This window comes from Oncorhynchus kisutch, linkage group LG7, assembly GCF_002021735.2.
Source record: "Oncorhynchus kisutch isolate 150728-3 linkage group LG7, Okis_V2, whole genome shotgun sequence".
NCBI lineage: Eukaryota > Metazoa > Chordata > Actinopteri > Salmoniformes > Salmonidae > Oncorhynchus > Oncorhynchus kisutch.
Genome location: NC_034180.2, coordinates 50,260,473 through 50,281,745, shown reverse-complemented (window position 1 = coordinate 50,281,745; position 21,273 = coordinate 50,260,473). Strand labels below are relative to the sequence as shown.

Below are 21,273 nucleotides of genomic sequence, written 5' to 3'. Positions count from 1 at the left end.
GCTTTTGTTTCAGATCCCGGCTGTGTCTCAAACACCAGTGGAAGCATGGACTGGCTCCAGAGGAACTTTGGCATCTTTTCTGTTTTTGCAGAACTGCAGGAGTTACAAGTCCTTAATCCTGACTTCTCCAGCGTAAGTTTCCTAGGTGTTTGTCTGGATGGTTATCCCCTCAATAACATTACCGTGCCACTCACTGACATGTGCCACCTTTCTTTTTCTTTTTCTATTTGTAGAAGGAATCACTGTCGCTGCTTACCCCAACCCAAGTGGCACAATTGACATTGACCTCTGGGGCATTGAATGACACAGATGACATTAAACTTGTGTTTACGCGGCTGGAGGAAGGAGACGCTTTCAAAAATGTTGACGAGTTTCTGACGCAACTGACCGCAAAGGAAGAGGTAATGCACTTTTGAGATAAACAAACTGCATGATTTCATCTTGACAAATAGCAATCCCCATGTCTTCCTGTGTCTCCCTTTGTGGATAGTGAAGGACAACAAATGAGCAACGAGCAACCTATCAATCTTCTACTTTCATTTATTACCGGCAAAGCTCGATGGAATGCCGTGATGAGTTGTGCAGTGTTGAGGAACTCTGGTCATGTGTTTCAACAGATTCCTGACATCCATCCAGCCGTGAGAGATGTGATGATGAATCAGACGTTCAACATCATCAGCCTTCAATTCCCAGAGTTCGAAACGCTGGACTGGATTGCATGGTTCGAAGTAAAGCTGATTCCCATCCTCCCCAGTTTTAATGAAGTCATGCTCAGCATTGCTACCTCAAACGTCAACTGCACCAACTACCAAGTCATGTGAGTAGGGGCCAACTTCCTGCTAAAATTAGCCATGGATTCGATGACTAAAATCTATTGCAAATGTGGGGTGGAAGCGTCATGAGTGTATCTTTTCCCATTTACAGTGTAAATGGAATGGACAGAGCTTTCCCTGAAATGACTCAGGATAGAAGAGAAGGAATCGCAAGAGTCCTGCTGAAATACCTGAGGAAATCTGTGCACCTCATCAATGGACCAGGTAGGACTCACCAAGCAGGTTGTTGTGCTCATTGGCTTTCTGTTTGATTCTTCATCGCCTATGCTGGATGAAGCGTGCTTTGTTTGAAAGGAGTGAACAGTTGGCATGTTGCTTCCTTGTCTATTGAATATAACATCAATGTACTCCACTTTTCAATAACCAAAACGGCCATACATGTCTTTTAGCTTGCAGGCAGGACATCCACGATGACAATGACTGGCTTGCAATCAACCTGGGTTCATACTCCGAGTACACAACCTATTCGGATCTCAAAGACTTCAACATCTCAGGGGTAAAACAATTGTTTGCCAGTGTTCTTTGCATGACCAGAATTGACTAGTTTGACACTGCTCATGTGTGGAATTATGGCTATTTAGAGGGCTAATGCATTGTATTCTGTTGTCTTCTTCTCCCCAGGTGGCAGTTCTAGACTCCCTCTCACCAAACCAGAAAGCTGAATTGATACTGGACCCAAGCACTGGCGCTCTGGAGAATGAGACTCTTGTGAAGAACGTTTTCATCAGCTTGCTGGAATCTCCAAGGGAAGAGCAGCTCAATGAGTTCTTTGTGACTTTTGTTGAAGTCACCAAGCAGGTCAGTACATCACTCTCTGGCTGGAATGGACCTTGTACAGTGAGACCTGGCTCTCGACAAAGTCATCTGACAAAACAATCAGGATGAATGGATGTCCTCCTAAACCATGAACCATTTATTTTACAGGAAAACATCACTATCATCACAAACACAGCCGTAAGAGACACAATGCTAGACCTGACCTTGATGGCTCTTGCTCCCAAATTCGACGTTTTTGAGCCAAAAGACTTCCAGCTGTGGTTCCAAGTCAATCTGGTTGTTCTGCTGGCCAGCTTCCATCCTGGCAGATTGGTTGATATCCCCCTAAACATCACCTGTGAATCCTACAATGCCATGTAAGAGACTACTTTACCCCAAACAAACGTACAAGGGACTGCCTCGTAAAGTACAGATTGACAAAAGACTGCGCTAATGTCTCTTTCCTTTTTCTCTCAGATTTACGGGTCTCGACCAAAGTTTGGAATCTCTTCCGCCTCACCTCTCACAGGGTGTAAAGTCAAGCTTGGATGCACTGATGAAGACATTCCAACGTATGTGATAAACTGCTATTTTTCAACAACAGACACTGTATCATCTGAGCCCAGCATTTATAGAACATTTAAAAAATCTCCAAAAAGGCATTCTGTTATTTTGCTAACTCATATGCTCCCAAATCTTCCCGTTGATTGACTGACCTTATATAAATGATCCCCCTCAAAGGTTGCTCAAGGCCTCCAGCTTTAATTGTGGTAAGTACTCTCTGAGTGGGATCTTATTTCAAATAGACCTTTTGTTTACGATATGGGAAAGGTCATGCATCTGGTATCTGCATTGTGGCATTGTTCAGAAAGCTAAAGCATCTCTTTTGTTTTCTCATTTAATTTCACACTGGTAACAATATTATTTCCCCCCCATATAGTGCAAAGAAACATTGGTCAATGGTAAGTTGATGCTAGCTGTGCAATTGACATTTTCTTGAATCAGATTGGCAATTTATGATTTGTGTCTGAAGAACTATTGTTTTTATGTTCTCTTTTGCAGAGAAACAACTTTGTGCTGGATTTAACAGGTGGGTTCAGTGCTGTCTTGCACAGTGCAGGTTGTAAGACATTGAGACACACAAGGTATCATTTGGAAACTAATCATGTATTTTTCATTACCGTTTCCTACAGCACACAACTGAAGCAACAAATGTCGATTGGGAATCCCAATGAATCCCTTTGCAATTTCAACATCTCTGAATATGCCTGTTCCTCAGTAAGCTTTTTCAATTCACCACTAAATGTTGTCAGTAGCAACAGATACATTTCTCTTGTCCTCATCTTCTTTATTGATGTTACTCATGTTGATGTCACAGTTGTCTAATTTGGTTCACGTCCCTGCATTCTTTTCTTTAAGACAACCCTTCTGTCAGCGGACAACTTGGTGACGATCCTGAAATGCCAATTGTCCAGCAAAAAGACTTACTCAACAGAAATGTGGAAGCTGTTCTTCCAAAACAATGCTGCTATTCTGGACCAGGCTCTTCTGGATTACTCCAGCATGGTATGTTGAATCCCAGAATTACAACAAAATGTTGGCAATATGTGTGGATTTTGTCAATACACATCTGTTTATACCTTTCCAGAACCCCAACACCAGCAGTCCAGCTATGCCAAATGTCCTTGATGCCATTGGAGATGTCAAACTCAACAACTTCATGAATGCACAGCTGAACAACGCCAGTTTCGTTGACAAGTTGTTCCAGAAGATGCTCCGTCCATTCTTGGCATCTCCATCTAGGAATTTCCTCTCCTGTCTCAGCTCAAAGAACTTCAGTTGTCAGACCTACCAAATTGTGTATGTAAAGCCATGATACCCAATGCCATCGTCAATACAACTGGTGATATGCCTACAATTGAATAAGAAGTCAAGATAACATAGGTAACATGGGCTCTGTTCTCTTTCAGCATTGAGGCTCTAAGCAACCAATCAGCCTCCATGGACAGAGAGCAACAACGAGTGATCTTCACTCATTACATCTATCCATTCCTTTCAAGAAATGACTCATCAGGTAATAAATGGTTCTGGAAAGCACAAAAACATACACACTTCTCTGGGCCAATCCATTGAAGTCATCTGCTTAGGGGAACTTAAAGTCCATTTGTTTAACTCTGCTTTTGTTTCAGATCCCGGCTGTGTCTCAAACACCAGTGGAAGCATGGACTGGCTCCAGAGGAACTTTGGCATCTTTTCTGTTTTTGCAGAACTGCAGGAGTTACAAGTCCTTAATCCTGACTTCTCCAGCGTAAGTTTCCTAGGTGTTTGTCTGGATGGTTATCCCCTCAATAACATTACCGTGCCACTCACTGACATGTGCCACCTTTCTTTTTCTTTTTCTATTTGTAGAAGGAATCACTGTCGCTGCTTACCCCAACCCAAGTGGCACAATTGACATTGACCTCTGGGGCATTGAATGACACAGATGACATTAAACTTGTGTTTACGCGGCTGGAGGAAGGAGACGCTTTCAAAAATGTTGACGAGTTTCTGACGCAACTGACCGCAAAGGAAGAGGTAATGCACTTTTGAGATAAACAAACTGCATGATTTCATCTTGACAAATAGCAATCCCCATGTCTTCCTGTGTCTCCCTTTGTGGATAGTGAAGGACAACAAATGAGCAACGAGCAACCTATCAATCTTCTACTTTCATTTATTACCGGCAAAGCTCGATGGAATGCCGTGATGAGTTGTGCAGTGTTGAGGAACTCTGGTCATGTGTTTCAACAGATTCCTGACATCCATCCAGCCGTGAGAGATGTGATGATGAATCAGACGTTCAACATCATCAGCCTTCAATTCCCAGAGTTCGAAACGCTGGACTGGATTGCATGGTTCGAAGTAAAGCTGATTCCCATCCTCCCCAGTTTTAATGAAGTCATGCTCACCATTGCTACCTCAAACGTCAACTGCACCAACTACCAAGTCATGTGAGTAGGGGCCAACTTCCTGCTAAAATTAGCCATGGATTCGATGACTAAATCTATTGCAAATGTGGGGTGGAAGCGTCATGAGTGTATCTTTTCCCATTTACAGTGTAAATGGAATGGACAGAGCTTTCCCTGAAATGACTCAGGATAGAAGAGAAGGAATCGCAAGAGTCCTGCTGAAATACCTGAGGAAATCTGTGCACCTCATCAATGGACCAGGTAGGACTCACCAAGCAGGTTGTTGTGCTCATTGGCTTTCTGTTTGATTCTTCATCGCCTATGCTGGATGAAGCGTGCTTTGTTTGAAAGGAGTGAACAGTTGGCATGTTGCTTCCTTGTCTATTGAATATAACATCAATGTACTCCACTTTTCAATAACCAAAACGGCCATACATGTCTTTTAGCTTGCAGGCAGGACATCCACGATGACAATGACTGGCTTGCAATCAACCTGGGTTCATACTCCGAGTACACAACCTATTCGGATCTCAAAGACTTCAACATCTCAGGGGTAAAACAATTGTTTGCCAGTGTTCTTTGCATGACCAGAATTGACTAGTTTGACACTGCTCATGTGTGGAATTATGGCTATTTAGAGGGCTAATGCATTGTATTCTGTTGTCTTCTTCTCCCCAGGTGGCAGTTCTAGACTCCCTCTCACCAAACCAGAAAGCTGAATTGATACTGGACCCAAGCACTGGCGCTCTGGAGAATGAGACTCTTGTGAAGAACGTTTTCATCAGCTTGCTGGAATCTCCAAGGGAAGAGCAGCTCAATGAGTTCTTTGTGACTTTTGTTGAAGTCACCAAGCAGGTCAGTACATCACTCTCTGGCTGGAATGGACCTTGTACAGTGAGACCTGGCTCTCGACAAAGTCATCTGACAAAACAATCAGGATGAATGGATGTCCTCCTAAACCATGAACCATTTATTTTACAGGAAAACATCACTATCATCACAAACACAGCCGTAAGAGACACAATGCTAGACCTGACCTTGATGGCTCTTGCTCCCAAATTCGACGTTTTTGAGCCAAAAGACTTCCAGCTGTGGTTCCAAGTCAATCTGGTTGTTCTGCTGGCCAGCTTCCATCCTGGCAGATTGGTTGATATCCCCCTAAACATCACCTGTGAATCCTACAATGCCATGTAAGAGACTACTTTACCCCAAACAAACGTACAAGGGACTGCCTCGTAAAGTACAGATTGACAAAAGACTGCGCTAATGTCTCTTTCCTTTTTCTCTCAGATTTACGGGTCTCGACCAAAGTTTGGAATCTCTTCCGCCTCACCTCTCACAGGGTGTAAAGTCAAGCTTGGATGCACTGATGAAGACATTCCAACGTATGTGATAAACTGCTATTTTTCAACAACAGACACTGTATCATCTGAGCCCAGCATTTATAGAACATTTAAAAAATCTCCAAAAAGGCATTCTGTAATTTTGCTAACTCATATGCTCCCAAATCTTCCCGTTGATTGACTGACCTTATATAAATGATCCCCCTCAAAGGTTGCTCAAGGCCTCCAGCTTTAATTGTGGTAAGTACTCTCTGAGTGGGATCTTATTCAAATAGACCTTTTGTTTACGATATGGGAAAGGTCATGCATCTGGTATCTGCATTGTGGCATTGTTCAGAAAGCTAAAGCATCTCTTTTGTTTTCTCATTTAATTTCACACTGGTAACAATATTATTTCCCCCCCATATAGTGCAAAGAAACATTGGTCAATGGTAAGTTGATGCTAGCTGTGCAATTGACATTTTCTTGAATCAGATTGGCAATTTATGATTTGTGTCTGAAGAACTATTGTTTTTATGTTCTCTTTTGCAGAGAAACAACTTTGTGCTGGATTTAACAGGTGGGTTCAGTGCTGTCTTGCACAGTGCAGGTTGTAAGACATTGAGACACACAAGGTATCATTTGGAAACTAATCATGTATTTTTCATTACCGTTTCCTACAGCACACAACTGAAGCAACAAATGTCGATTGGGAATCCCAATGAATCCCTTTGCAATTTCAACATCTCTGAATATGCCTGTTCCTCAGTAAGCTTTTTCAATTCACCACTAAATGTTGTCAGTAGCAACAGATACATTTCTCTTGTCCTCATCTTCTTTATTGATGTTACTCATGTTGATGTCACAGTTGTCTAATTTGGTTCACGTCCCTGCATTCTTTTCTTTAAGACAACCCTTCTGTCAGCGGACAACTTGGTGACGATCCTGAAATGCCAATTGTCCAGCAAAAAGACTTACTCAACAGAAATGTGGAAGCTGTTCTTCCAAAACAATGCTGCTATTCTGGACCAGGCTCTTCTGGATTACTCCAGCATGGTATGTTGAATCCCAGAATTACAACAAAATGTTGGCAATATGTGTGGATTTTGTCAATACACATCTGTTTATACCTTTCCAGAACCCCAACACCAGCAGTCCAGCTATGCCAAATGTCCTTGATGCCATTGGAGATGTCAAACTCAACAACTTCATGAATGCACAGCTGAACAACGCCAGTTTCGTTGACAAGTTGTTCCAGAAGATGCTCCGTCCATTCTTGGCATCTCCATCTAGGAATTTCCTCTCCTGTCTCAGCTCAAAGAACTTCAGTTGTCAGACCTACCAAATTGTGTATGTAAAGCCATGATACCCAATGCCATCGTCAATACAACTGGTGATATGCCTACAATTGAATAAGAAGTCAAGATAACATAGGTAACATGGGCTCTGTTCTCTTTCAGCATTGAGGCTCTAAGCAACCAATCAGCCTCCATGGACAGAGAGCAACAACGAGTGATCTTCACTCATTACATCTATCCATTCCTTTCAAGAAATGACTCATCAGGTAATAAATGGTTCTGGAAAGCACAAAAACATACACACTTCTCTGGGCCAATCCATTGAAGTCATCTGCTTAGGGGAACTTAAAGTCCATTTGTTTAACTCTGCTTTTGTTTCAGATCCCGGCTGTGTCTCAAACACCAGTGGAAGCATGGACTGGCTCCAGAGGAACTTTGGCATCTTTTCTGTTTTTGCAGAACTGCAGGAGTTACAAGTCCTTAATCCTGACTTCTCCAGCGTAAGTTTCCTAGGTGTTTGTCTGGATGGTTATCCCCTCAATAACATTACCGTGCCACTCACTGACATGTGCCACCTTTCTTTTTCTTTTTCTATTTGTAGAAGGAATCACTGTCGCTGCTTACCCCAACCCAAGTGGCACAATTGACATTGACCTCTGGGGCATTGAATGACACAGATGACATTAAACTTGTGTTTACGCGGCTGGAGGAAGGAGACGCTTTCAAAAATGTTGACGAGTTTCTGACGCAACTGACCGCAAAGGAAGAGGTAATGCACTTTTGAGATAAACAAACTGCATGATTTCATCTTGACAAATAGCAATCCCCATGTCTTCCTGTGTCTCCCTTTGTGGATAGTGAAGGACAACAAATGAGCAACGAGCAACCTATCAATCTTCTACTTTCATTTATTACCGGCAAAGCTCGATGGAATGCCGTGATGAGTTGTGCAGTGTTGAGGAACTCTGGTCATGTGTTTCAACAGATTCCTGACATCCATCCAGCCGTGAGAGATGTGATGATGAATCAGACGTTCAACATCATCAGCCTTCAATTCCCAGAGTTCGAAACGCTGGACTGGATTGCATGGTTCGAAGTAAAGCTGATTCCCATCCTCCCCAGTTTTAATGAAGTCATGCTCACCATTGCTACCTCAAACGTCAACTGCACCAACTACCAAGTCATGTGAGTAGGGGCCAACTTCCTGCTAAAATTAGCCATGGATTCGATGACTAAAATCTATTGCAAATGTGGGGTGGAAGCGTCATGAGTGTATCTTTTCCCATTTACAGTGTAAATGGAATGGACAGAGCTTTCCCTGAAATGACTCAGGATAGAAGAGAAGGAATCGCAAGAGTCCTGCTGAAATACCTGAGGAAATCTGTGCACCTCATCAATGGACCAGGTAGGACTCACCAAGCAGGTTGTTGTGCTCATTGGCTTTCTGTTTGATTCTTCATCGCCTATGCTGGATGAAGCGTGCTTTGTTTGAAAGGAGTGAACAGTTGGCATGTTGCTTCCTTGTCTATTGAATATAACATCAATGTACTCCACTTTTCAATAACCAAAACGGCCATACATGTCTTTTAGCTTGCAGGCAGGACATCCACGATGACAATGACTGGCTTGCAATCAACCTGGGTTCATACTCCGAGTACACAACCTATTCGGATCTCAAAGACTTCAACATCTCAGGGGTAAAACAATTGTTTGCCAGTGTTCTTTGCATGACCAGAATTGACTAGTTTGACACTGCTCATGTGTGGAATTATGGCTATTTAGAGGGCTAATGCATTGTATTCTGTTGTCTTCTTCTCCCCAGGTGGCAGTTCTAGACTCCCTCTCACCAAACCAGAAAGCTGAATTGATACTGGACCCAAGCACTGGCGCTCTGGAGAATGAGACTCTTGTGAAGAACGTTTTCATCAGCTTGCTGGAATCTCCAAGGGAAGAGCAGCTCAATGAGTTCTTTGTGACTTTTGTTGAAGTCACCAAGCAGGTCAGTACATCACTCTCTGGCTGGAATGGACCTTGTACAGTGAGACCTGGCTCTCGACAAAGTCATCTGACAAAACAATCAGGATGAATGGATGTCCTCCTAAACCATGAACCATTTATTTTACAGGAAAACATCACTATCATCACAAACACAGCCGTAAGAGACACAATGCTAGACCTGACCTTGATGGCTCTTGCTCCCAAATTCGACGTTTTTGAGCCAAAAGACTTCCAGCTGTGGTTCCAAGTCAATCTGGTTGTTCTGCTGGCCAGCTTCCATCCTGGCAGATTGGTTGATATCCCCCTAAACATCACCTGTGAATCCTACAATGCCATGTAAGAGACTACTTTACCCCAAACAAACGTACAAGGGACTGCCTCGTAAAGTACAGATTGACAAAAGACTGCAGCTAATGTCTCTTTCCTTTTTCTCTCAGATTTACGGGTCTCGACCAAAGTTTGGAATCTCTTCCGCCTCACCTCTCACAGGGTGTAAAGTCAAGCTTGGATGCACTGATGAAGACATTCCAACGTATGTGATAAACTGCTATTTTTCAACAACAGACACTGTATCATCTGAGCCCAGCATTTATAGAACATTTAAAAAATCTCCAAAAAGGCATTCTGTTATTTTGCTAACTCATATGCTCCCAAATCTTCCCGTTGATTGACTGACCTTATATAAATGATCCCCCTCAAAGGTTGCTCAAGGCCTCCAGCTTTAATTGTGGTAAGTACTCTCTGAGTGGGATCTTATTTCAAATAGACCTTTTGTTTACGATATGGGAAAGGTCATGCATCTGGTATCTGCATTGTGGCATTGTTCAGAAAGCCAAAGCATCTCTTTTGTTTTCTCATTTAATTTCACACTGGTAACAATATTATTTCCCCCCCATATAGTGCAAAGAAACATTGGTCAATGGTAAGTTGATGCTAGCTGTGCAATTGACATTTTCTTGAATCAGATTGGCAATTTATGATTTGTGTCTGAAGAACTATTGTTTTTATGTTCTCTTTTGCAGAGAAACAACTTTGTGCTGGATTTAACAGGTGGGTTCAGTGCTGTCTTGCACAGTGCAGGTTGTAAGACATTGAGACACACAAGGTATCATTTGGAAACTAATCATGTATTTTTCATTACCGTTTCCTACAGCACACAACTGAAGCAACAAATGTCGATTGGGAATCCCAATGAATCCCTTTGCAATTTCAACATCTCTGAATATGCCTGTTCCTCAGTAAGCTTTTTCAATTCACCACTAAATGTTGTCAGTAGCAACAGATACATTTCTCTTGTCCTCATCTTCTTTATTGATGTTACTCATGTTGATGTCACAGTTGTCTAATTTGGTTCACGTCCCTGCATTCTTTTCTTTAAGACAACCCTTCTGTCAGCGGACAACTTGGTGACGATCCTGAAATGCCAATTGTCCAGCAAAAAGACTTACTCAACAGAAATGTGGAAGCTGTTCTTCCAAAACAATGCTGCTATTCTGGACCAGGCTCTTCTGGATTACTCCAGCATGGTATGTTGAATCCCAGAATTACAACAAAATGTTGGCAATATGTGTGGATTTTGTCAATACACATCTGTTTATACCTTTCCAGAACCCCAACACCAGCAGTCCAGCTATGCCAAATGTCCTTGATGCCATTGGAGATGTCAAACTCAACAACTTCATGAATGCACAGCTGAACAACGCCAGTTTCGTTGACAAGTTGTTCCAGAAGATGCTCCGTCCATTCTTGGCATCTCCATCTAGGAATTTCCTCTCCTGTCTCAGCTCAAAGAACTTCAGTTGTCAGACCTACCAAATTGTGTATGTAAAGCCATGATACCCAATGCCATCGTCAATACAACTGGTGATATGCCTACAATTGAATAAGAAGTCAAGATAACATAGGTAACATGGGCTCTGTTCTCTTTCAGCATTGAGGCTCTAAGCAACCAATCAGCCTCCATGGACAGAGAGCAACAACGAGTGATCTTCACCCATTACATCTATCCATTCCTTTCAAGAAATGACTCATCAGGTAATAAATGGTTCTGGAAAGCACAAAAACATACACACTTCTCTGGGCCAATCCATTGAAGTCATCTGCTTAGGGGAACTTAAAGTCCATTTGTTTAACTCTGCTTTTGTTTCAGATCCCGGCTGTGTCTCAAACACCAGTGGAAGCATGGACTGGCTCCAGAGGAACTTTGGCATCTTTTCTGTTTTTGCAGAACTGCAGGAGTTACAAGTCCTTAATCCCGACTTCTCCAGCGTAAGTTTCCTAGGTGTTTGTCTGGATGGTTATCCCCTCAATAACATTACCGTGCCACTCACTGACATGTGCCACCTTTCTTTTTCTTTTTCTATTTGTAGAAGGAATCACTGTCGCTGCTTACCCCAACCCAAGTGGCACAATTGACATTGACCTCTGGGGCATTGAATGACACAGATGACATTAAACTTGTGTTTACGCGGCTGGAGGAAGGAGACGCTTTCAAAAATGTTGACGAGTTTCTGACGCAACTGACCGCAAAGGAAGAGGTAATGCACTTTTGAGATAAACAAACTGCATGATTTCATCTTGACAAATAGCAATCCCCATGTCTTCCTGTGTCTCCCTTTGTGGATAGTGAAGGACGACAAATGAGCAACGAGCAACCTATCAATCTTCTACTTTCATTTATTACCGGCAAAGCTCGATGGAATGCCGTGATGAGTTGTGCAGTGTTGAGGAACTCTGGTCATGTGTTTCAACAGATTCCTGACATCCATCCAGCCGTGAGAGATGTGATGATGAATCAGACGTTCAACATCATCAGCCTTCAATTCCCAGAGTTCGAAACGCTGGACTGGATTGCATGGTTCGAAGTAAAGCTGATTCCCATCCTCCCCAGTTTTAATGAAGTCATGCTCACCATTGCTACCTCAAACGTCAACTGCACCAACTACCAAGTCATGTGAGTAGGGGCCAACTTCCTGCTAAAATTAGCCATGGATTCGATGACTAAAATCTATTGCAAATGTGGGGTGGAAGCGTCATGAGTGTATCTTTTCCCATTTACAGTGTAAATGGAATGGACAGAGCTTTCCCTGAAATGACTCAGGATAGAAGAGAAGGAATCACAAGAGTCCTGCTGAAATACCTGAGGAAATCTGTGCACCTCATCAATGGACCAGGTAGGACTCACCAAGCAGGTTGTTGTGCTCATTGGCTTTCTGTTTGATTCTTCATCGCCTATGCTGGATGAAGCGTGCTTTGTTTGAAAGGAGTGAACAGTTGGCATGTTGCTTCCTTGTCTATTGAATATAACATCAATGTACTCCACTTTTCAATAACCAAAACGGCCATACATGTCTTTTAGCTTGCAGGCAGGACATCCACGATGACAATGACTGGCTTGCAATCAACCTGGGTTCATACTCCGAGTACACAACCTATTCGGATCTCAAAGACTTCAACATCTCAGGGGTAAAACAATTGTTTGCCAGTGTTCTTTGCATGACCAGAATTGACTAGTTTGACACTGCTCATGTGTGGAATTATGGCTATTTAGAGGGCTAATGCATTGTATTCTGTTGTCTTCTTCTCCCCAGGTGGCAGTTCTAGACTCCCTCTCACCAAACCAGAAAGCTGAATTGATACTGGACCCAAGCACTGGCGCTCTGGAGAATGAGACTCTTGTGAAGAACGTTTTCATCAGCTTGCTGGAATCTCCAAGGGAAGAGCAGCTCAATGAGTTCTTTGTGACTTTTGTTGAAGTCACCAAGCGGGTCAGTACATCACTCTCTGGCTGGAATGGACCTTGTACAGTGAGACCTGGCTCTCGACAAAGTCATCTGACAAAACAATCAGGATGAATGGATGTCCTCCTAAACCATGAACCATTTATTTTACAGGAAAACATCACTATCATCACAAACACAGCCGTAAGAGACACAATGCTAGACCTGACCTTGATGGCTCTTGCTCCCAAATTCGACGTTTTTGAGCCAAAAGACTTCCAGCTGTGGTTCCAAGTCAATCTGGTTGTTCTGCTGGCCAGCTTCCATCCTGGCAGATTGGTTGATATCCCCCTAAATATCACCTGTGAATCCTACAATGCCATGTAAGAGACTACTTTACCCCAAACAAACGTACAAGGGACTACCTCGTAAAGTACAGATTGACAAAAGACTGCACTAATGTCTCTTTCCTTTTTCTCTCAGATTTACGGGTCTCGACCAAAGTTTGGAATCTCTTCCGCCTCACCTCTCACAGGGTGTAAAGTCAAGCTTGGATGCACTGATGAAGACATTCCAACGTATGTGATAAACTGCTATTTGTCAACAACAGACACTGTATCATCTGAGCCCAGCATTTATAGAACATTTAAAAAATCTCCAAAAAGGCATTCTGTTATTTTGCTAACTCATATGCTCCTAAATCTTCCCGTTGATTGACTGACCTTATTTAAATTATCCCCCTCAAAGGTTGCTCAAGGCCTCCAGCTTTAATTGTGGTAAGTACTCTCTGAGTGGGATCTTATTTCAAATAGACCTTTTGTTTACGATATGGGAAAGGTCATGCATCTGGTATCTGCATTGTGGCATTGTTCAGAAAGCCAAAGCATCTCTTTTGCTTTCTCATTTAATTTCACACTGGTAACAATATTATTTCCCCCCCATATAGTGCAAAGAAACATTGGTCAATGGTAAGTTGATGCTAGCTGTGCAATTGCCATTTTCTTGAATCAGATTGGCAATTTATGATTTGTGTCTGAAGAACTATTGTTTTTATGTTCTCTTTTGCAGAGAAACAACTTTGTGCTGGATTTAACAGGTGGGTTCAGTGCTGTCTTGCACAGTGCAGGTTGTAAAGACATTGAGACACACAATGTATCATTTGGAAACGAATAATATATTTTTCATTACCGTTTCCTACAGCACACAACTGAAGCAACAAATGTCGATTGGGAATCCCAATGAATCCCTTTGCAATTTCAACATCTCTGAATATGCCTGTTCCTCAGTAAGCTTTTTCAATTCACCACTAAATGTTGTCAGTAGCAACAGATACATTTCTCTTATCCTCATCTTCTTTATTGATGTTACTCATGTTGATGTCACAGTTGTATAATTTGGTTCACGTCCCTGCATTCTTTTCTTTAAGACAACCCTTCTGTCAGCGGACAACTTGGTGACGATCCTGAAATGCCAATTGTCCAGCAAAAAGACTTACTCAACAGAAATGTGGAAGCTGTTCTTCCAAAACAATGCTGCTATTCTGGACCAGGCTCTTCTGGATTACTCCAGCATGGTATGTTGAATCCCAGAATTACAACAAAATGTTGGCAATATGTGTGGATTTTGTCAATACACATCTGTTTATACCTTTCCAGAACCCCAACACCAGCAGTCCAGCTATGCCAAATGTCCTTGATGCCATTGGAGATGTCAAACTCAACAACTTCATGAATGCACAGCTGAACAACGCCAGTTTCGTTGACAAGTTGTTCCAGAAGATGCTCCGTCCATTCTTGGCATCTCCATCTAGGAATTTCCTCTCCTGTCTCAGCTCAAAGAACTTCAGTTGTCAGACCTACCAAATTGTGTATGTAAAGCCATGATACCCAATGCCATCGTCAATACAACTGGTGATATGCCTACAATTGAATAAGAAGTCAAGATAACATAGGTAACATGGGCTCTGTTCTCTTTCAGCATTGAGGCTCTAAGCAACCAATCAGCCTCCATGGACAGAGAGCAACAACGAGTGATCTTCACCCATTACATCTATCCATTCCTTTCAAGAAATGACTCATCAGGTAATAAATGGTTCTGGAAAGCACAAAAACATACACACTTCTCTGGGCCAATCCATTGAAGTCATCTGCTTAGGGGAACTTAAAGTCCATTTGTTTAACTCTGCTTTTGTTTCAGATCCCGGCTGTGTCTCAAACACCAGTGGAAGCATGGACTGGCTCCAGAGGAACTTTGGCATCTTTTCTGTTTTTGCAGAACTGCAGGAGTTACAAGTCCTTAATCCCGACTTCTCCAGCGTAAGTTTCCTAGGTGTTTGTCTGGATGGTTATCCCCTCAATAACATTACCGTGCCACTCACTGACATGTGCCACCTTTCTTTTTCTTTTTCTATTTGTAGAAGGAATCACTGTCGCTGCTTACCCCAACCCAAGTGGCACAATTGACATTGACCTCTGGGGCATTGAATGACACAGATGACATTAAACTTGTGTTTACGCGGCTGGAGGAAGGAGACGCTTTCAAAAATGTTGACGAGTTTCTGACGCAACTGACCGCAAAGGAAGAGGTAATGCACTTTTGAGATAAACAAACTGCATGATTTCATCTTGACAAATAGCAATCCCCATGTCTTCCTGTGTCTCCCTTTGTGGATAGTGAAGGACGACAAATGAGCAACGAGCAACCTATCAATCTTCTACTTTCATTTATTACCGGCAAAGCTCGATGGAATGCCGTGATGAGTTGTGCAGTGTTGAGGAACTCTGGTCATGTGTTTCAACAGATTCCTGACATCCATCCAGCCGTGAGAGATGTGATGATGAATCAGACGTTCAACATCATCAGCCTTCAATTCCCAGAGTTCGAAACGCTGGACTGGATTGCATGGTTCGAAGTAAAGCTGATTCCCATCCTCCCCAGTTTTAATGAAGTCATGCTCACCATTGCTACCTCAAACGTCAACTGCACCAACTACCAAGTCATGTGAGTAGGGGCCAACTTCCTGCTAAAATTAGCCATGGATTCGATGACTAAAATCTATTGCAAACGTGGGGTGGAAGCGTCATGAGTGTATATTTTCCCATTTACAGTGTAAGAGGAATGGACAGAGCTTTCCCTGAAATGACTTTGGGTAGAAAAGAAGGAATCGCAAGAGTCTTGCTGGAATACCTGAGGAGATCTGTTCACCTCATCAATGGACCAGGTAGGGCTCATCAAGCAGGTTGTGATGCTCGTGGTTCTTCTGTTGTATCTGCTGATATGTTGCTTCCATAAAAACAGATATCCATGAAGGCTTTTCTACATTTTAATAATCAGAATGTCCATGTATTTCTTTTAGCTTGCAGGCAGAAAATCCACAATGATGCTGACTGGCTTGCAATCAACCTGGGGCCATTCTCCGAATACACAACCTATTCTGATCTCAAAGTCTTCAACATCTCAGGGGTAAAACAATTGTTTTCTACAAAAACATTTGAGTGCAACATTGGAATCTTGTAATTTGACGCTGTTCATGTGGAGATATGGCTTATGCATTGTATTCTGTTGTTTTCTTCTCCCCAGGTGGCAATTCTAGACTCCCTCTCACCAAACCAGAAAGCCGAGCTGATACTGGAACCCACAAACCTGGCAAATAAATCTCTTGTGCAAAAGGTTTTCCTAGGGGTTCTGGGATCTTCAGGTGTGGCGGAGATTGGTCAATTTTTTCAATCATTTGTGGAGGTTGCTTCAAAGGTTTGCATTTTGCTTCTTGGTATTGAGATAATTGTTTATTTATTTTAGTTTATTTGAACACTTCAAAACAACATTGTCATCATGGTAAACCAGGAGTGGTCCTAAGCTATTGCCATATATACAATAGATTGTGAACTTCTCAAAATAGCTAAGGCAAGACTCCAGCCACTCGATTTACCTACTGTTGTTGTTTTTCTAGCAATTAATTTTCTCTGATGCTGCTAATCTACCAAGCACCTCCTTACAGAATGTTTTTTTGTATTTATTTTTACAGAGAAACCTGACAGCTATTGAGCCAGGACTGCGAGACACCCTCTTAAACCTGACACTGACGGCACTCGCCCCCAAATTGCAGACACTAGATACTCTGGGATTCAAGCTTTGGTTCCAGGTCTATCTCCCGTTATTCCTCCCAAGCATTCATCCTGGGACCTTTTCCGTCATCCCAAGGAATATCAGCTGTGACTCCTATAGTGCAATGTGAGTTTCAGCTCTCAGTGTTTGCAATGATTATTGAGGCTGTGATTTGGCATGTGATTGCCAGATGCTGTGTATTCTAAATATCTATTCTACATACTGCACATTAGTACATTTAATAGGTTGTATTTGAATAAAACATGTTTTTTTATTTACACAGCATCAAGGGCTGTGATAATGTGATCACTAGGTTGTCGCTGATCCAGTCCCAGCAAGTCTTCGTGTTCACCAAGGATTATTTGACAGGCCAATCCATTGAAGGTAACATAATGAGTCCTCTAACTCAAAATATCATGTTACTATGTTGGCTGCACAAAAGTCTATTTGAATCAAACATGGCGGCAGTATCAAGTTTACCTAGCCCCCATTCAAATAGGCTGTAAATGTTAATAAACATTACATCGTCTATTCACAAAGCTGTCTGCCGCCTGAGGCGATTTCACCGACACTTCTACGCTGCCCAAACTCTCTAAATGCAATATAAGCATAAGACATTATTTTTCAGTTACTAAAGATACACTTACTGAATGAAGTTTAGGAAAGTTGCACCCAGCTGTATTTTGAGAAACACAAGAAAAGTGGAACAGAATGGTGAGATGGAAAGGCGAGCGCAAGGTGAAAGAATGTGTCGTAGCTGAGTTGGCTTGTGAAAACAGCTGGGTGCAACTTTGCTAAACTGCATACAGTAAGTGTATCTTTTTGTATTTGTAAGATTCTCTCTCACTTATATGAAAGTTAAGCTCCAAAGGCTTCCAAAACCATATCGAGGCATATTTGCATTGAGACAGTGTCGCATTTTAACAGAGCGCTGGGATTGTAGTTCATGACTTAGTCATCTGTGATCAGTACCATCAGCTGAAAACCCAAGGGGGGCTGTAAACGTGATTATACCCCACTTAGGTTCTTGAGAGCTAAGATTTAACTGACTTACAAATACAAAATAACTCCATACTTTACATAAAACATTATCGAATAAATACAAATGTAGTCTAAAAGTTATAATTTTTACCGAAGCTAGGTAGAATGCTAGCTTATATTTTTGAACACATTTTCCTAATTTTACATCGGACAGAAAAACTAAACAAAAACCTACACAGTATTAAAGCCTAGCTGATTGCTACTGTACACGTGATGACATTTCATATTATTTTGAAAAGTTGACATACTTGTGTTAGAGTTAACATACCTATATATCGTGTACAATAGATCAGAAAAAAATCTGGGTTTATCAGCTAGCTACACAATTATGGTAGCTACATTCTTGACCTTGGTCAGAACAGAGCTAAAACAATAAAGGCTGATGTCATAGAGCTGATGCCATTAAAAGAGGCCCAACTTCAGTATGGAAAGATTTGTGGAATGGAACAACATCTGGGACCAGATCTAAACAAGCAACTTAGAAAGTTGAGACGTCAACAACCTTCAACAATGTACCTACGGTGCCTTCAGAAAGACTTGATACATATCAAACAAATAGATGAACATGTTTCAGTTTAATACAATACGCAAGAATAGCAACTTTGGACAATTCCGGGTCTATGCTTCCTATGTGGACTTTGTGACCCTGAAGAGTGATTTCAATGGAGTAAGTCACCAGCCAGATTAATAATGGCTGTTGATGCTCGAAAAAGGCTTTTCTATTCAAAACTTTTTGGAAGCTTTCAACTTTCCAGCTAAAAGAATAAATAATAATACATTATCTGATGAAATTGCTTTAGAAAAAGAGGCACAAGACAGGGAAGTCCCCTCTCCCCCTCCTGTTTGCATTGGCAATTGAACCGCTTGCAAAAAATAATTACACAGGACCCACAGGTATCAGTATTGGTAAACATGAATAGAAACTGAACGTATTACAGATGATCTGCTGATATCCCTGACCAATATTGAAAACACAATGGCCCCTATGGTAAAAATATTTTCAGAATACAAAAAAAATCTCAGAATATAACATTTATGTGAAGAAAAATAACAACTAAATAATGGCAATAGGAAAAATAAAAATAATAGATAAAATATTTAGGATGCTCTATTCATAGCATTATATCTGCAACGTTAAACAACGTTGGACTACAGAACGTGGTCCAGATTTTGCACGTCTCTATGGGACATGATTTGTTGCTTCACCACATAACAAAGTAACGTCACATCTATTGGATTAAAAGAATAACTAAAGCTACAAATGACGAATAGATCGATTGTCAGCAGATTAAAATAACAAAGTTTGGAAACTGAACTAGTGTTCCATTATTTTGGTCCCTCCCCCAAGGATTTTCCTGTGTGAAGACTGTGAGAGATGACAGGGATTGGCTCGGAAGCAACTTTGGACAATTCCGGGTCTATGCTTCCTATGTGGACTTTGTGACCCTGAAGAGTGATTTCAATGGAGTAAGTCACAAGGCATTATGTCAGTGAAACATCTTTTTGTATTACAGTCTTACAGAGTCTGAAGCTATTTTCCTCTCGCAGTCATTTCTCTGGGGTCAGATCATTTCAATTTATGAACTGAAATAGGATGTTCAATTCTGCATTAATTGAGCTCAGTACTAGCTGTTCCTTAATTGAAGTGGTAATAACCTAAAAAGTGTCTTTGAGGTCCTGACGTGCAATGTCAGACACTTGTTTAAATGATTTTTGATCTCCAGGTGAAAGCAGCAGATCTCCTCACTCCCATCCAGCTGGCTCAGCTCGCGACGATTCCCTCCCAACTTGAAGGGGCACAGGGAGTCAACAAGATCATGGCAGCAATCAGTCCGGCTAACTTTGGATTATTCTTTGACATACTCTCACCTGCCATTCAGGTACGTACAGCATCTGTCTACTAACCTTTCAGGTACACAGCATTGATGTTTCTGATTAGAATTGAGGTTGTTCTACAATACTAAAATAGTTTTGAGAGACATTACTAACATAAGTAATGTCTGTTGTTTATTGAGTTTTAGTTATATGTAATATCCACAATTCAGCATGTTGCTGTCAATTGTACAATGATATGTTTGAAAACTGATTATTTTTGGCATATGTATTTTCAGTTGTGTTATAACATTGAAAATATTGAATAGCTTATTGACATGTTTGAAACTTCTTCCAGAAACACATGAAGAACTACACAGAAGAGGTGAAATCAGCTTTCCTTCAGGTGGTGCTGGACAGCGGGAACCTGTCCTCCACCACCATCAACGACACACAATTCCTCGTTTGGCTCAGGGTTCGGCTGAACCCCCTCTTGCTGAACCTCTCATCCAATCAAGTGACACCACTCTTCCGCATCATGAAGGATAGGGGCTGCAACAGCAGCCAAGAAGCGTAAGGAGAGATAACTAAGTCAAATAGCTGTCTATATGTGTTCTGATGTGCTATAGCTGTCTATGTGTTCTGATGTGCTATAGCTGTCTATGTGTGTTCTGATGTGCTACAGCTGTCTATATGTGTTCTGATGTGCTATAGCTGTCTATATGGGTTCTGATGTGCTATAGCTGTCTATATGGGTTCTGATGTGCTATAGCTGTCTATATGGGTTCTGATGTGCTATAGCTGTCTATATGTGTTCTGATGTGCTATAGCTGTCTATGTGTTCTGATGTGCTATAGCTGTCTATATGGGTTCTGATGTGCTATAGCTGTCTATATGTGTTCTGATGTGCTATAGCTGTCTATATGGGTTCTGATGTGCTATAGCTGTCTATATGTGTTCTGATGTGCTATAGCTGTTTATATGGGTTCTGATGTGCTATAGCTGTTTATATGGGTTCTGATGTGCTATAGCTGTCTATATGGGTTCTGATGTGCTATAGCTGTTTATATGGGTTCTGATGTGCTATGGCTGTTTATATGGGTTCTGATGTGCTATAGCTGTCTATATGGGTTCTGATGTGCTATAGCTGTCTATATGGGTTCTGATGTGCTATAGCTGTTTATATGGGTTCTGATGTGCTATAGCTGTCTATATGGGTTCTGATGTGCTATAGCTGTTTATATGGGTTCTGATGTGCTATAGCTGTCTATATGGGTTCTGATGTGCTATAGCTGTCTATATGGGTTCTGATGTGCTATAGCTGTCTATATGGGTTCTGATGTGCTATAGCTGTCTATGTGTGTTCTGATGTGCTATAGCTGTCTATATGGGTTCTGATGTGCTATAGCTGTCTATATGTGTTCTGATGTGCTATAGCT

General features: G+C 41.7%; 1 protein-coding gene across 1 annotated transcript in view; it reads left to right on the top strand.

Annotated features, from left to right (window-relative positions):
* The window catches only part of LOC109893827 (uncharacterized), a 105,636-nt gene that overhangs the window by 54,041 nt on the left and 30,322 nt on the right, over nucleotides 1-21,273 (top strand). Inside the window, 71 exon segments of the mRNA XM_031828087.1 lie at nucleotides 14-132; nucleotides 234-401; nucleotides 618-817; nucleotides 925-1,037; nucleotides 1,223-1,329; nucleotides 1,455-1,631; nucleotides 1,758-1,966; nucleotides 2,067-2,161; nucleotides 2,331-2,359; nucleotides 2,530-2,551; nucleotides 2,652-2,679; nucleotides 2,783-2,867; nucleotides 3,009-3,155; nucleotides 3,238-3,449; nucleotides 3,560-3,663; nucleotides 3,779-3,897; nucleotides 3,999-4,166; nucleotides 4,383-4,582; nucleotides 4,689-4,801; nucleotides 4,987-5,093; nucleotides 5,219-5,395; nucleotides 5,522-5,730; nucleotides 5,831-5,925; nucleotides 6,095-6,123; nucleotides 6,293-6,314; nucleotides 6,415-6,442; nucleotides 6,546-6,630; nucleotides 6,772-6,918; nucleotides 7,001-7,212; nucleotides 7,323-7,426; nucleotides 7,542-7,660; nucleotides 7,762-7,929; nucleotides 8,146-8,345; nucleotides 8,453-8,565; nucleotides 8,751-8,857; nucleotides 8,983-9,159; nucleotides 9,286-9,494; nucleotides 9,596-9,690; nucleotides 9,860-9,888; nucleotides 10,059-10,080; nucleotides 10,181-10,208; nucleotides 10,312-10,396; nucleotides 10,538-10,684; nucleotides 10,767-10,978; nucleotides 11,089-11,192; nucleotides 11,308-11,426; nucleotides 11,528-11,695; nucleotides 11,912-12,111; nucleotides 12,219-12,331; nucleotides 12,517-12,623; nucleotides 12,749-12,925; nucleotides 13,052-13,260; nucleotides 13,361-13,455; nucleotides 13,625-13,653; nucleotides 13,824-13,845; nucleotides 13,946-13,973; nucleotides 14,078-14,162; nucleotides 14,304-14,450; nucleotides 14,533-14,744; nucleotides 14,855-14,958; nucleotides 15,074-15,192; nucleotides 15,294-15,461; nucleotides 15,678-15,877; nucleotides 15,985-16,097; nucleotides 16,233-16,339; nucleotides 16,457-16,627; nucleotides 16,902-17,107; nucleotides 17,265-17,365; nucleotides 19,371-19,489; nucleotides 19,747-19,902; nucleotides 20,193-20,407. Coding sequence (XP_031683947.1) covers nucleotides 14-132; nucleotides 234-401; nucleotides 618-817; nucleotides 925-1,037; nucleotides 1,223-1,329; nucleotides 1,455-1,631; nucleotides 1,758-1,966; nucleotides 2,067-2,161; nucleotides 2,331-2,359; nucleotides 2,530-2,551; nucleotides 2,652-2,679; nucleotides 2,783-2,867; nucleotides 3,009-3,155; nucleotides 3,238-3,449; nucleotides 3,560-3,663; nucleotides 3,779-3,897; nucleotides 3,999-4,166; nucleotides 4,383-4,582; nucleotides 4,689-4,801; nucleotides 4,987-5,093; nucleotides 5,219-5,395; nucleotides 5,522-5,730; nucleotides 5,831-5,925; nucleotides 6,095-6,123; nucleotides 6,293-6,314; nucleotides 6,415-6,442; nucleotides 6,546-6,630; nucleotides 6,772-6,918; nucleotides 7,001-7,212; nucleotides 7,323-7,426; nucleotides 7,542-7,660; nucleotides 7,762-7,929; nucleotides 8,146-8,345; nucleotides 8,453-8,565; nucleotides 8,751-8,857; nucleotides 8,983-9,159; nucleotides 9,286-9,494; nucleotides 9,596-9,690; nucleotides 9,860-9,888; nucleotides 10,059-10,080; nucleotides 10,181-10,208; nucleotides 10,312-10,396; nucleotides 10,538-10,684; nucleotides 10,767-10,978; nucleotides 11,089-11,192; nucleotides 11,308-11,426; nucleotides 11,528-11,695; nucleotides 11,912-12,111; nucleotides 12,219-12,331; nucleotides 12,517-12,623; nucleotides 12,749-12,925; nucleotides 13,052-13,260; nucleotides 13,361-13,455; nucleotides 13,625-13,653; nucleotides 13,824-13,845; nucleotides 13,946-13,973; nucleotides 14,078-14,162; nucleotides 14,304-14,450; nucleotides 14,533-14,744; nucleotides 14,855-14,958; nucleotides 15,074-15,192; nucleotides 15,294-15,461; nucleotides 15,678-15,877; nucleotides 15,985-16,097; nucleotides 16,233-16,339; nucleotides 16,457-16,627; nucleotides 16,902-17,107; nucleotides 17,265-17,365; nucleotides 19,371-19,489; nucleotides 19,747-19,902; nucleotides 20,193-20,407 — 8,935 coding nt within the window.